At 40.3% G+C, this 14231-nt stretch overlaps 1 protein-coding gene across 1 annotated transcript in view; it reads left to right on the top strand.

Moving 5' to 3' along the window:
• Positions 1-14231, top strand: part of PTK2 (protein tyrosine kinase 2) — a 368771-nt gene that overhangs the window by 297923 nt on the left and 56617 nt on the right. Inside the window, exon 26 of the mRNA XM_017895110.1 lies at positions 8027-8138. Coding sequence (XP_017750599.1) covers positions 8027-8138 — 112 coding nt within the window. The remainder of the gene's footprint in view (positions 1-8026; positions 8139-14231) is intronic.

Here is a 14231-nt window from a genome sequence, read left to right as displayed (position 1 = left end):
AAAAAAAAAAAAAAAAAAAAAAAATAGAATATATACTCAGAATTTGAAGCACTCCTTCCCTGGCTGTCTTCATTCTGGGATTTCTCCCTTCCCTTTTTTCCAGTTACCTTTATGCTAGCTGTGGTTGCTCCAAACTCATTTCTCTGGTTATTCAAGCCAATAACACTGGCGCCTGCCTTCTCACTAATGGCCATTAGAAAGTGGGGACCCACCCAATGCCATTCTCTTCCTTCTCATGACAGCTCCCTCCAGGATCTGGCTGCCTGTGGTTGCTCTCCCATGCTGTCACAGTTGTTTCTTATATCCAGAGTATATAATTCCTGTCTGCCAAAGGGTTGGTCAAATAAGAGCCACTCACACGTAGCAGAAACAGAAAAAGGTGTCAGCATTTTAAGGTAACATTTGCTGAGGCTCATGCCTGTAATCTCAGCAACTCAGGAGACTGAGATGGGAGGATCACGTGAGTCCAGGAGGCCGAGGCTGCAGTGAGCCATGATCGAGCCACTGCACTCCAGCCTGGGTGACAGACCACAACCCCAATTCAAAAAATAGAAAAAAATAAAAGTACAATCTTAGCGGATATCAGGGTTTTTTAAAAATAATTTTGAGATCAATATAGCACAATAACCAAACAAAGGCTTTATTTACTGCAGTTAGAGAAACAATAAGAGAGAAATGTGATTTCACTATATCCATGAAACTGAATTTCCAGTCTACCACTGGCGACTAAAGGCCATAATCTCCAGCATTACTGCTTATGAGAAAAGAGAAAAAGAGCAGAGGCATAAGCAGTAATGCTGTGATCATGGCCTTTAGCCACTAGGTCAGCTACTTCCAGGTATACCATCCCTAGCTTCATCTCAAGGCTCAGGCTTGTTTTCTGCAAAGATGGTAGGGTTTGGTTTGGTTTGGTTTGGTTTGGTTTGGTTTGTTTTTAAAAGGTCAATTCCATTCTTTTGTAGTGAGGCAGCTTTGGCTAATTATAAGAGATCATGTTTCAAAACTGGTATTCCCGTGAACTTGCCAAAACAAGCCAGTTCCCGCTTGACTTTTTTTCCTTCAAATTTATTGCTGCTCTTTCTCTGGGTGTTTTCCAGATTAACTTAAATAATCGCAAACCCAGACTGATGTTATGTCCAAAGCAAATTTTATGATCAGGATCGTAAAACAGATCCTTTGTTTTATGTGATTCCTTTGTTTAAGTATCAAAATCCAATCTTTTACATAAGTTTTCTTCCCGTATTTATTAAAGCAAAAGTATTTATTACATTTAAAAGGAGAAATGTTTTGTATTTGCAAAGAGAAGAATTAGTAGTACAGTCAGTCTCAGGGAAAATAGTACAGAAATGAAGACAAAACACAGTTCTTTCCTAGTGGTAAATAAGGCAGGTAAAAGTACAGAGCTAATTAACTTTCACTTAGAAGTTTACTAATTTTTCATTAATACATATGTTATTTCTCCATTCTAACAATAGATAGGGTAGACTGCGATTTTTACTTATAAATGAGAAAACAGGTTCGAGTAGGCAGGATCTCCTCTGGGATTGCATAACTCACCAGAGAAGCAGCTTCGATATCTATCCGTTGCTTCTTCTGGGACAGCTTGAAGAACTCAAACACTCAGAATCAATTGGCCTTTTTCTACTTCTGAAAATTGTCTTTGTTGGAGCTGTACTTTTGTGTCTTAGCTTCATACTGGAAATGAAGGACCACTTTCTTGCTCACCATCAAGTTGTATAGGGAGTGTTGCAGGCCAGAAGAACAAAATCAGACCACCTGTTTTTATGTCCTTTTACTGTGAACTGATCACTTCAATGATTTTATTCTCAAGTAAGAGAAGTAAAAAATAAAACTAACACTAAATAAAGCACTCCTTTCCCCTCTTCAGGATTCTCTTCCTTAGTGGTGCACATGGATCAACAAAGTGTAATTATCGTTGTGCTAATGTTTGTTAAATGACAAGTCTCAGCTTTCATTGTTCCATCTATTTGCAAGTTTGAGACTTGGAAACCACCATTCTGGGAAAAAACATGAGGGCTCATTTGTTGCCAGTTCACATTAGGCAGCTAAGAGCTTTCAGATGGAATGTATTGCTACTAAAAATATTTATAGTTTGGGAAAATATGCTTCAATTTGACCTCCTTGATACTCTGCACATTCTAGTTTGTTACTCTGGATTCTTCAGCAGCTGTAAAGAGAAAAGTTCAGTACTGTCTCCTTGTGCCCTCTTACTCCATCTATGGACTAGTCTTCCCATTGTAAAAACAGATATTTTTTATGAGTTATTTATATTCTTGGTTCCTCTGAGCAGCAAATTATGGTTTCTCAGAAGCATTTTGACATGCTATTTTGGGTATGAGAATGAACTAGTGAGATTGAAGGAACTTACTTCCCAGTTGTCATTATGTTCTTTGAGGAAAAAGTCTGGGATGTTTAATTAAAGAAATATTGAAGTGTCTATAATATGTAAGTGATACTTAGCTTACAAGAGAAATTAGATTCATGTCTGACAACTGTAGGGAGCTTACAAGCTAAATCCCACAACATGGCAATATGTGATTACGGGCTGAAATGAAACATTCAGACAGTAAATTCAGTGGGTCAGAGAATAGAGTAAGTGTGTGTGGGTAAGATATATCAGGGCAGATGGAGCCTGAGAGGGTCTTCTTGTGGCAAGGGACTTCACGGGACCCTTTCAGAGATTCTTGGGGAAAACAGTAAGTAGCCTGAAGATCAGAGTGGCCAATTTCACAAAACAGTCTGTGTGAAATAACATTGCCTGATGAGAACCCTTTGAAAATGGAGTTCCCTTTGCCTTAAAGAATATGTCCCACTTATCCTTCTCTCAGCTTGCCTGTATTTTAATTATTTGAAGGAGTAGGAGAAACACACTTGTTTTCCCAATTTTTTTTTTTCTTGATTTTACGGACTTTTACCTGTTTAAAACTTTTAGGAACTCTGACTGAGGGTGTGGTGTTTATTTTAAGAGTCAGGCGACAGAGAGCAGGGCACCTAAAACCACCAACCAGGGATGTGCTTCTCTCTCAGGCCAGCTAGGCCTTCTTTGTTCCTGGTCTCTGACTGGTCTCCTGCCCCCAGTGACCATCTTGAAGAAAGCTGCCTGCAGGTCCTTTCCTGTTTGGCCAGTTGAGAGAACAGGGGCTAGGCATGGTGGCTTACATCTGTAATCCCAATACTTTGAGAGGCTGAGGTGGGAGGATCACTCCAGTCCAGGAGTTCAAAACCAGCCTAGGCAACACAGTGAGATTTTTATTTATTATTTAATTGTTACAAAAAATAAAAAAGAATCCGCCAGGCCTGGTGATGCACCTGTAGTCCCAGCTACTCGGAGAGCTGAGGTGGGAGGATTACTTGAGTCCAGGAGTGATCGCGCCGCTGAACTCCAGTCTGGGCTACAGAGTTAGATCCTGTCTCAAAAAAAGAAAAAAGAAATTGGCCAGGCACAGTGGCTCACACCTATAATCCCAGCACTTTAGGAGGCCGAGGCAGGAGGATCCCTTGAGCCCGGGAGTTTGAGACCAGCCTGGGCAGTAATAGCGAAACCCTATCTCTATAAAAATAAAACTGAATTTAAAAAGAACAGGAAGCTTGATAATGTGCTCTTTGTGTCTAGTCAGTAGACCTGCTCCACTGATAGGGCTTTATTCATCCATTTACCTGTCATTTATTAATTCATATTATGCTTCAGGGTCAGTGCTAATTCTGAGCATTTGAAAATGGGCCTTCAGGTAACAACTCTTGGCCTAATGGGAGCAAAAGTCAAACAAACAGATATTTACAATGCCTTTTGGCAAGAGTTAAGAGCAAGTTAGGCGCTAGTTTCTTTGGAAAAGAGTAAGGAGAGTAATGTAACTTAGCCTAAAGGGAGGAGGGAGCGTCAGGGAAGATTTTTCTGGAGGAACTGCTATTTGACACTTAAAATACAAGTAAGAGTTGGCCAGAGAAAGAAGAGAAAGGTGTTCCAGGCAAGAGACACAACCTAAAGAGGCATGGGAGAGCATAATGAGTTCAGAGAACTTACCAGGACTTAAAGGAAGGAAGAAGGGCTATAGGAGGAAAAAGGGAAGTGAAGCGAGATTAATCACTTCACTTTTAAAAGCAATGGTAGTTCCCGCCACGTGTGCACATGCCCCAACTCTAAAAAAGGAAAATACATATTTTTAACTCCATTAGCAGCCTTTTGAGGTATGGATTTACTGGTGTTTTACAATCTAGAAAGTTAAGATACAGCTTCCCACGTTTTCATTGGTAAATGTTCAGGACTGGGTGAAGCTATATTAGCTCATACCAAAGTATCAACTCCTGTTCCTTATAGTTGTAACGTCTTTACATTTGTCAAGTTCAAAGGCATTGTATATCAGTGACTGTTTTAGCAGGCATATTCTTGACCTGTTGGTTTGATTGATGACCAGTCTTAATAGTTGTATTGCTAACCCTTCATAGGTGATTCGATGAATTTATAAAAAGACATGGTTGCTCCTTTGTATCTCAAGCTCAACTCTGGATTTTAACTCATTTGAAATATTTGCACAGGTGTATAGTGTAAGCCTGTAATCCCAGCTACTCTGGAGCCCAGGAGTTCAGGACCAGCCTGAGCAACATAGTATCACTCCATCTCTTTTTTAAAAAATAAACAAATAAATAAATAAATAAAGGTAGGAGACCAGGCGTGGTGGCTCATGTCTGTAATCCCAGCACTTTGGAAGGCCAAGGCGGGCGGATCACTTGAGGTCAGGAGTTCGAGACCAGCCTGGCCAACATGGTAAAATCCCATCTCTACTAAAAATACAAAAAATTAGCCAGGCATGGTGGCACATGCACCTGTAGTCCCAGCTACTTGGGAGACTGAGGCAGGAGAATTGCTTGAATCTGTCAGGTAGAGGTTGCAGTGAGCTGAGATTGTGCCACTGCACTTCAGCCCATTCAACAGAGCAAGACTCCACCCCAAAAACAAAAAAGAAAGAAAAGAAAAAGACTCATAGCTCTTTGTGGGAATAGTAGCCATTAGCTACACAGGATATTATCTGATGGGGAATTTCTAATAGTTCTTTCGATTTTTAAAAGTCTCTTGCATTTCAGAGCTCGTCACATAAGCTGTCTAATTTTCATTTAGATCTTCACAACAACCCTTCAAGATAGGTAGTTAGGGAGGCACCCCATTTGTGGGTGAGGCTTGGAGGGACAGAGTTGTCCATGGTCATCTAACCTGTCTGTGGCAGAATTTAAACCTGATCTCCGTGTGACTCAAACTCCTTGAGTTTGATTGAGCCTTATTGTTTTCCCATTCAGTTGTTTTTTTTTAACCGCTAATGATCCCTGAATTTACTCAGCTTAAACATCTAATAGGTAATGATAATGCATGTATTTTATCCATATACAGTATTTGTTCATTTAGCAAATATTTAAGTGTCAGCTATGTGCCAGGCACTGTTTCATTCAAAGTATAACAAAAGGTGTTTAAGTCATAAAATATATAAAGAAAATTGAAATGTAAAGGTGTTTGTTTTCACATAAGAAATGGACAGAAAGCATTGCTATGCTTTGGACGTGTAATGCTCGTTACATGACCAAAAGTACACAAACATTATGTGCTTGGTGTGAGTCTGTAACTGTAACCTGCTGAGACACTGGGACTCTTCCTCCCTAACCACCCCCAGTGCCTGGGGCAGTGCCCTCTCCCGCTGAGTTCTGCAGCTAGAACGCACCAGGCCAAGCTCTTCTCTACTGCTCAGTCACAACACTCATGTCCTGTTTCAGTATGTTTTGTTGTTGTTGTTATTGTGTGTATGTATGTATTCATTTATTTATTTTGGAGACAGGTCTCACTCTGTCACCCGACTGGAGTGCAGTGGTGCTATTTTGACTCACTGCAGCCTCCACCTCCCATACTCAAATGATCCTCCCACCTCAGCCTCCCAGAATGCTGGGATTACAGGCATAAGCCAACTTGCCTGACCCTGTTTCAAGGTTTTGAGTATTTCTTTTCTCTTAGACAAAGCACCTCAAAGACCTCGTCACGTGCCTCCTGCACAGAGCAAATTAGCAAAGTTAGCAAATACTGGCTGAATGAGCAGCCCTCAAGTAAATGCCATTAGAAATACCCACTGATGACAAGTAATGCTTATAGCAGATGCTCTCACAGCCATGATCTCCCTTAATCCTCCCAGCAGCTGAGGGGAGCATTCTTCTGGTCAGAGGGGCAGGGCAGAGAGAGTGGCCCTCTCAGGACCCCTGTGCTCCTTCCCCAGACCTGGCCCCAAACTTCCCTGCACCACTCACCAGGAGTCACCTAGGCCTGGCACATGGGACCAGGTTCCCAACAGTGCTGGCACCCAATGAGCATCTTGCCTGTCTGTCAAGGCTGCTGCACAGTTCTTAAATAGTGTGAAAAGTTTTGTGGTTTTGCTGAGCCACGATCATCTAATTGGAGCAAGAAAGAAACCAAAACCATATCTTGAGAATGGAGTGGGACTTTTGACTAAAAGCTTTTTATGTAAAATGCTTATGTGATTTTTTTTTTTTTTTTTTTTTTTTTTTTGAGGTGAAGTCTCATTCTGTTGCCCAGGCTGGAGTGCAGTGGCGCAATCTCGGCTCACCACAACCTCCGCCTCCCAGGTTCAGGCGATTCTCCTGCCTCAGCCTCCCGAGTGGCTGGAACTACAGGCATGTGCCACCACACCCGGCTTATTTTTGTATTTTTAGTAGAGACGGTGTTTCACTATTTTGGCCAGGCTGGTCTTGAACTCCTGACCTCGTGATCTGCCCACCTCGGCCTCCCAAAGTTCTGGGATTACAGACGTGAGCCACCGCACCTGGCCCTGATGTGATCATTTCTTGAGGCAGACATTCCCTTTTGTTTTGGGGATGAAAAAAGTCTTAACATCTGTAGTGATGGTTTGCTGACTTGGGGCAGTTATGAAATGAATTTTGTCTCTTTTCCTGACTCAGAAGGTGACTGTGTAAGTTGAGTTGTGTGAGAAACAGCACACTCTTAGCCTCCAGCCAAGCAGGAATGTCTTTTTAAACAGCAAATTCCCAGATTAGAAAGTCTGCTGCACTGATGTCACTCTTTCCTGAGTAATTTCTGGGTGGTTGTTTACTGCACACTATCTACCAGGAGCCTAGAAACTTTGAATGAGTGTCATTATTAGAACTCTAGAGTTGTAGGAATGTAGGAAGAGCTGTTTGCCACAGTTAAGACAAGGGTTTCAAACTGCTGCCTGCTGAGCCCTGGGGCATCTGTGTGGAATGGGAAACTAGCAAAGTCTCGCTTTGGCTGCATTCTGAGGGGTTTATGTGATGGCAAACAGCCAAGATGAAGAAGCTGCCTAGCAGTCGCTGCAGCGGCTGCAGCATTATGTGGGACTTCAGATAGCTTCTGAGTAGTCAAGCAGTGGTAAGTAGCAGTGTTACCAACTATGGGGTTTCCAGCTTAAAGCAAGGAGTATTTTCAGAAGCACTTGTAAATACTGTCGCGTTTTTGCTTATTTTCCTGATCAGATAAAGCACCGGTTAAGCTGAACGATAGGAAGATTGTATTGAGCAATTTAGGGAGATTATTGGCCAGATTGCTAATTGATCACGTAAGTGCTGGTGTGATCACATTATGTGTGAAAAGAATCTGTCCTCAGACATGTATATGCTTGATAAAGTGCTGCGTGGGATTTCTCAGAGGAATTCTGTTCTGCTCAAGATCAACTTTGGCTTGCAAACATTTCATCTTGGCCCGTCCTTCATTTTCTGCAACTTCTTTCTCTTACCAGCTGTCTTTTTCTTACCTATGACTGTGCTTTAAATGGACTTGCCCATTTGGACCAAGGCTATTCTAGAATCATTTCGTGAAGACTTAGAAACCTGATCCTTCTTTCCCCTGTGTATAGGATCCTTTCTTATTGTTATCATGTACTGTTAGCCAACTGGTGTTCCTTAGATAACTCAGGGTGGGGTCTCATGTGTGCTAACTCTGGGTTGTCAGCTCCCCTAAGACAATGTGTTGTCTCTCTAGCACAATCCTGGAGGAAGAGAAGGCTCAGCAAGAAGAACGCATGAGGATGGAGTCCAGAAGACAGGCCACAGTGTCCTGGGACTCCGGAGGGTCTGATGAAGCGCCACCCAAGGTAGCTACAGTCCCCACCCCAACTTTGGGGTTGCTTTTACTAACTTTTGAGATTTACAATTTGGCAGCTGTTTTCTATGAGGAGAAAATCAAATATCAGGTTATTCTAAGAGTAATAGTTATAACACCAACTAATCGTTTCCTTTTTGCTTGTCTTCTCGTATTACCCTCATGTGCACTCACTTTCCTCATTTGTATTTCAAGTAGGGATTCTTTGAAGCCATGAGCAGTTGGATTAGATGTCATCTTAAAATGCTTTTCCTATGCTGCCCTAACTTGGAGGAGGTTTTTCTTTTGTTGGTTGTCAGAGATCTCCCTAATGATCAAGTCTGGATTAAAATACCAAACTAGGTCACAGATGCTTTGCATTTTGCTTTATTTAAAAATTAGTCGGTTTCCACCTAACCATATTCCTTTGTTTGGTTTTGTTGAGAACTCTGCACATTTTTTGCCTTTTTCTTTTCATAGCTGGTGGCTGGGTTGTTTGTTGGGAAAGAGAGCACATTGCAGTTGCTTTTGTTTCCTTAATAAGATCTTCCAGCAGCATCCTTAGACCCTTCTTGCCCACTTATGTTCATATCCTTTACTGGTGCCCTCTCCTGCCTCAGAGAGTTCAGCCTAGCCCTTTTACAGTTGCTGGGCCGTGCCATGGCTGGGGGTTTTAGACAGAGTGACACTTTCCCTAGATTAATAAGTCTTTATATACCATTGGCTTTTGATAGGATGCTATTTTCACACACTGGGTTACTTGCCGTGAATACTCCAATTCTGTTCTTTTTCTCCAAAGTTAATAGATAATAGGATTTTTTGTAGTTAGTAGTTATTAACTACCACCATTTGATATTTGATTAGTTAAAAAATATATTAAGAAACTTTGATAATTCATTTTCTTTATGAAAAGTATTCAGAAATTTGATAAGACAGAGTACTGTTTAAATATACCAATTTTTTTTATCTTGAAGGCTGAAAATTTTTATTTTCTTGGTCGTCATTTTGAACTCTGTAACATTAAACATACATTGAAAGTGAAACTAAGTGATTAACACAATTGTGCAGATGTTTAGAGACAGAGGGTGCCTCAGACCAGCCCCCTCTACAGAGAGAAGGACCGAGGCCCAGAGAAGAAACACATACCTGTCTGATGGATGTTACATTGAACGAGGCAGTGGGAACACCTGATGTTTCTCTGTCATTCCCAGCTTAACAACAACAGGAAATCCTTAGTTACCCACAGGAAAAAACAAACATGTACCCCACATCCCAGCATCTGAGGCCCTCCATGTTCTGTTTACAAGTTTGCCTATTTTTAAATTTGTTTACTACTGCAGAATAGTCCAGTACTGAGAGTCGGGAGAATCTTATCATTAACTTCTCAGGCCTTGAAGTCAAGTGGATTCATTCACATGGGGGTCTGCTGTTTACATTCTGATGACTGAGCAGGTCACCTACCTACTCCAAATCTCACATTCCTCATTTGCAAAATGACTATTTGTATTCCCTACCTCTTGGGTGGGGATGTTAGAAGATAATTCACTGTCCAGCACTTTATTTAGTACACAAGTGCAAAGGAACATAAGTATTTGGTAATGAGCACCAAGGAATACAACACTTCCCTGAAACTCACAGGATTAAATCAATTCTTCAGCTACACATATGTCTATATCCCAATCTGTTGGATTTTTAATGAGTTTAGTATGACTGATTTTCTAAATTAGGTTCATGGGCAGCGGTGATGAGGCTTCTCAGCTTCTTTTTTGGTTTCAGAGTACAAAAACTAGTTTGGCTTAAATGTTTAAATATCCTTAAGCAAATTGTTGCACTCTACACAAAGATTTATTTGTTAAACAGATAAGGAAACTATAGCCCACTGTGTTTTTGTTAATTAAAGTTTTATTGAAACACAGTTTTATTGGAACACACCCATTTATTTGTGTATTATACACAGCTGCTTTCACCCTACACAGGTGTAAATGAGCAGTTGTGACAGAGACAGTATGGCCTACACAATTTAAAATATTTACTCTTTGAACTTTAAAGAAAATATTTGGCAACCCCCAGATTAAAAGTTTTAATGGTGCCCGGGCATAGTGGCTCACCCCTGTAATCCCAGCACTTTGGGAGGCCGAGGCGGGCGGATCACCTGAGGTCAAGAATTTAAGACCAGCCTGGCCAACATTGTGAAACCCCATCTCTATTAATACCCAAAAATCAGCCAGCCGTGGTGGCGGGCACCTGTAATCCCAGCTACTCAGGAGACTGAGGCAAGATAATTGCTTGAAACCGGGAGACAGAAGTTGCAGTGAGCCAAGATCACGTCATTGCACTCCAGTTTGGCCCATAAAGTCAGACTCTGTTTCAAAAAAAAAAAAAAAAAAAGTTTTACTGGCTAGAAAATCATCTAAAATAGCATAGATATACAGATGGTTGATGATTATTAACAAATACTAGTATGTTAATTGTTGAACTTTCATGCCAGTCAGAATCAAGTCTTGTATGCAGTTTTTACCTTCTCAGTGTTCATCTTTAGAATCAAATTCTGCTTTTATGGTCACAGTATTTGGCACATCTGAAATGAGTCTGTGATTTCCAATTTGGTAGGCCACTATTTCCTCACTTCCTGTACTTTGTAAAGTGAGAATTCGTAATGAGTTTTCATAATTCTGCTTGTGATATATTAGAGTAAGTCTTAGATTTATTTTATTTTTGTTTTTTATTTTTTATTTTTTTGGAGACAGAGCCTTGCTCTATTGCCCAGGCTAGAGTTCAGGGGTGTGATCTCGGCTTATTGCAACCTGTGCCTCCTGGATTCAAGCAATTCTCCTGCCTCAGGCTCCTGAGTAGCTGGGATTACAGGCACCTGCCACCATGCTTGCCTAATTTTTGTATTTTTAGTGCAGTCAGGGTTTCACCATGTTAGCCAGGCTGGTCTCAAACTCCTGACCTCAGGTGATCCGCCCACCTCAGCCTCCCAAAGTGCTGGGGTTTCAGGTGTGAGCCACCACGCCCAGCTGTCTTAACTTAGATTTTTTTTTTATTTCTACTTTCCTTTCTTTTTTTAAAATAAGATGGGGTCTCACTATGTTGCCCAAGCTCTCTTGAGCTGCTGGGCTTAAACAGTCCCCTTGCCTCAGCCTCCAGAGCCACTTAGATTTCTGAAATTTAGATAGGATCTCAGGCTTCTGTAGATAAATTTTGTGTTATTAATACTAATATAGAAAAATTTTAATGTAGCTTAATTAGTTTTATAAGTGAAAACTTGTATAAGTTTTATAGGTGAAAAGTCTTTCTCTTTCCCAATCAAGATTCAAAATTAAGTTTACTTACAGGCCGGGTGTGGTGACTCACACCTATAATTGCAATGCTTTGGGAGACTGAGGTAGGAGGATCAATTGAGCCCAGGAATTTGAGACCAGCCTGGGCAACAGGATGAGACTCTTATCTTTACAAAAAAATTTAAAAATTAGCCAAATTTAGTGGCATGCACCTGTGAGCCTAGCTACTCAGTGGGCTGAGGCAGGAGGATCACTTGAGCCCAGGAGGTCTAGGCTGCATGGAGAGCCATGTTTGCATCTCTGCATTCCAGCCTGGGCAACAGAGCAAGGCCTTGTCTCAAAAAAAAAAAATTAAAAATTTTTCAATTTTTTTTAAAGCTTACTTATACTTGGTTAATACTAATAGCGTTATAACCACAAAGCCAATTATTAAGAATATGTATGGATCTCTTCACTGTGCTTAATACCAATTTTTTCATATAATAATCATCTTTAGAGAACTTTCCCTGAGACAAGTCCTGCATGGGAGTACCCCATTAAATGCTCATTTTCATCTGTGCCTGTTGCTTTCCTGCAGATTCTCACTGGATCAATGGAGAGCCTTAGGATGAAGGTATCTTAGAACAGCCATTCTCAAAGTGTAGTTCTTGGACCTCTGTAGGTCCCCATGACCATTTCAAAGGTCCGTGACATCAGAACTCATCTGATAATGTTTTATTTGCCTGAGGCGGGTGGATCGCTTGAGGCCAGGAGTTCGAGACCAGCCTGGCCAACATGGCAACACCCCGTTTCAACTAAAAATACAAAAATTAGCCAAGCATGGTGGTGCCCGCACTTGTAGTCCCAGATACCCAGGAGGCTGAGGCACAAGAATCACTTGAACCCGGGAGGCAGAGGTTGCACTGAGCTGAGATCGCGCCATTGCACTCCAGCCTGGGAGACAGAGCGAGACTGTCTCAAAAAAAAAAAAAAAAAAAAGATGTTATTTGCCTTTTCCACTAATAGAACTGCTGACACCTTAGCACAAATCAGGACAGTGGCATGAAGTTGTACTAGACATCACTCTGTTCTTCACCCCGTGCTTACACAAAAAGAAAAAAATGCCATTTTACAGAAGGCATTGATGAATCTGTGAAAAATATCTGACGTGAAGACCCGGGAAGGGCATGTTAGCCCTGCTGCTGCACACCTAGACACGATGTCTTGTCTTGAGAAAAACACTATACAGTTGAGTTGCAAGCTGGACTAAACACTTTTTTTTCATGGAAGACCAGCTTTACTTGAAAGAACAGCTGGCAGACATACTGTTCAGAGTTGGATATTTGGTAGACATTTTCTGCCAAAAGAGAAAGAAGTGAGGCTGTGACATTGAGGAAAACAACTATTTGTTACCAGGGATAAAATTTTGTTTTCAAGCAAAATTAGAGTTTTAAAAAACTTACACCGTGATCTTGACAGCTTTCTAAATTCTTAGACTGTTATGGTAAGCTCAGGATGATACTAACGTGTTATTTTAAAAATATATGTTGTTTACTGAAATGTGTTAACATTGGGAGGATCTGTGCAGCTCAGTAAATCAGTATCTTTCAAATGACCTACACAGGATGTTAAAAATCACACATGAGTAGAAGTTCCATTGAAACTACAAGAAAAAGTAATCGATTTTTTTCCCTTTTTTCCCCCCCTTAATTCTGTGGATTTTAATGTAACAGATGATACCATTGTAAATTCCACATTGCAACTCACCTTTAAGAAGCTACCACTTGTATTTTGGTGTCGAATCAAAAAACAATACCACAATTGTGCTCAAAATCTACTGAAATAATACTCCCCTTTCCAGTTGTACAGCTGTATGAGTTTACTTTTTTTTCCCCTCATGTATTGCAACAAAAGAGAACATCATAAGACTGCAGAAACATATGAGAACCTGCTGCCTTCTGTTAAGCCTAACATTAAAGTGAATTTACATAAGTGTAGATGTACATGTGTTCTTCTCAGTTTGGTTTGTTTGGTTTTGAAAACGTGGTTTTTTTAGTATGTGATGAGCTTATTCTTAAATGAATTAATAAATACTTTTAGTATCTGTTTTAATTTCTAACAGTATGANCCTAACATTAAAGTGAATTTACATAAGTGTAGATGTACATGTGTTCTTCTCAGTTTGGTTTGTTTGGTTTTGAAAACGTGGTTTTTTTAGTATGTGATGAGCTTATTCTTAAATGAATTAATAAATACTTTTTAGTATCTGTTTTAATTTCTAACAGTATGAGTGTTGGTAGTTATATTCCAAATAAACAAAACTCTAAAGAGTCCTCAGTAATTTTTGAGACTGTACAGGGGTCCTGAAAATGATGAAATGTTTGAGAATAACTGCCTCAGAACATTGTTCTCAACCCTAATCAAACCCAGCACAGCATTTATATAAAAAATGATTTTATAATGTCCCATTTACTAATCCTGAAATAAAATACATAGGTAATAGAATGACTTACCATTTTCAGAATATCAGTGGAAGAATACTAGTGTTTGGAGACCCAACTATACAGGAGAAATAAAAGGAAAGTCATTTTTTATAACGTTATGCATGCATGTATAAAGCACTCAGGTCTAATGACATTGGGAGACATGGTGGCATAGCCAGATCCTTACACCTGTTTGTGGACTCACCATGAATGCAGCAGTGACAGAGCAGACCCCCACAGCTATAACTGATAGGAATTTCATTAGTCTTGGTGATGTCATTTTCTAGAATGGTAAGAAAATCTTGGTAAATTTTAAATGAAACATAATAAAATTGCCCATCAGTATACACGGTAGTTGCT

Source organism: Rhinopithecus bieti, unplaced genomic scaffold (assembly GCF_001698545.2).
Source record: "Rhinopithecus bieti isolate Rb0 unplaced genomic scaffold, ASM169854v2 scaffold_25940, whole genome shotgun sequence".
NCBI lineage: Eukaryota > Metazoa > Chordata > Mammalia > Primates > Cercopithecidae > Rhinopithecus > Rhinopithecus bieti.
This window is presented reverse-complemented; position numbering and strand designations above follow the sequence as displayed.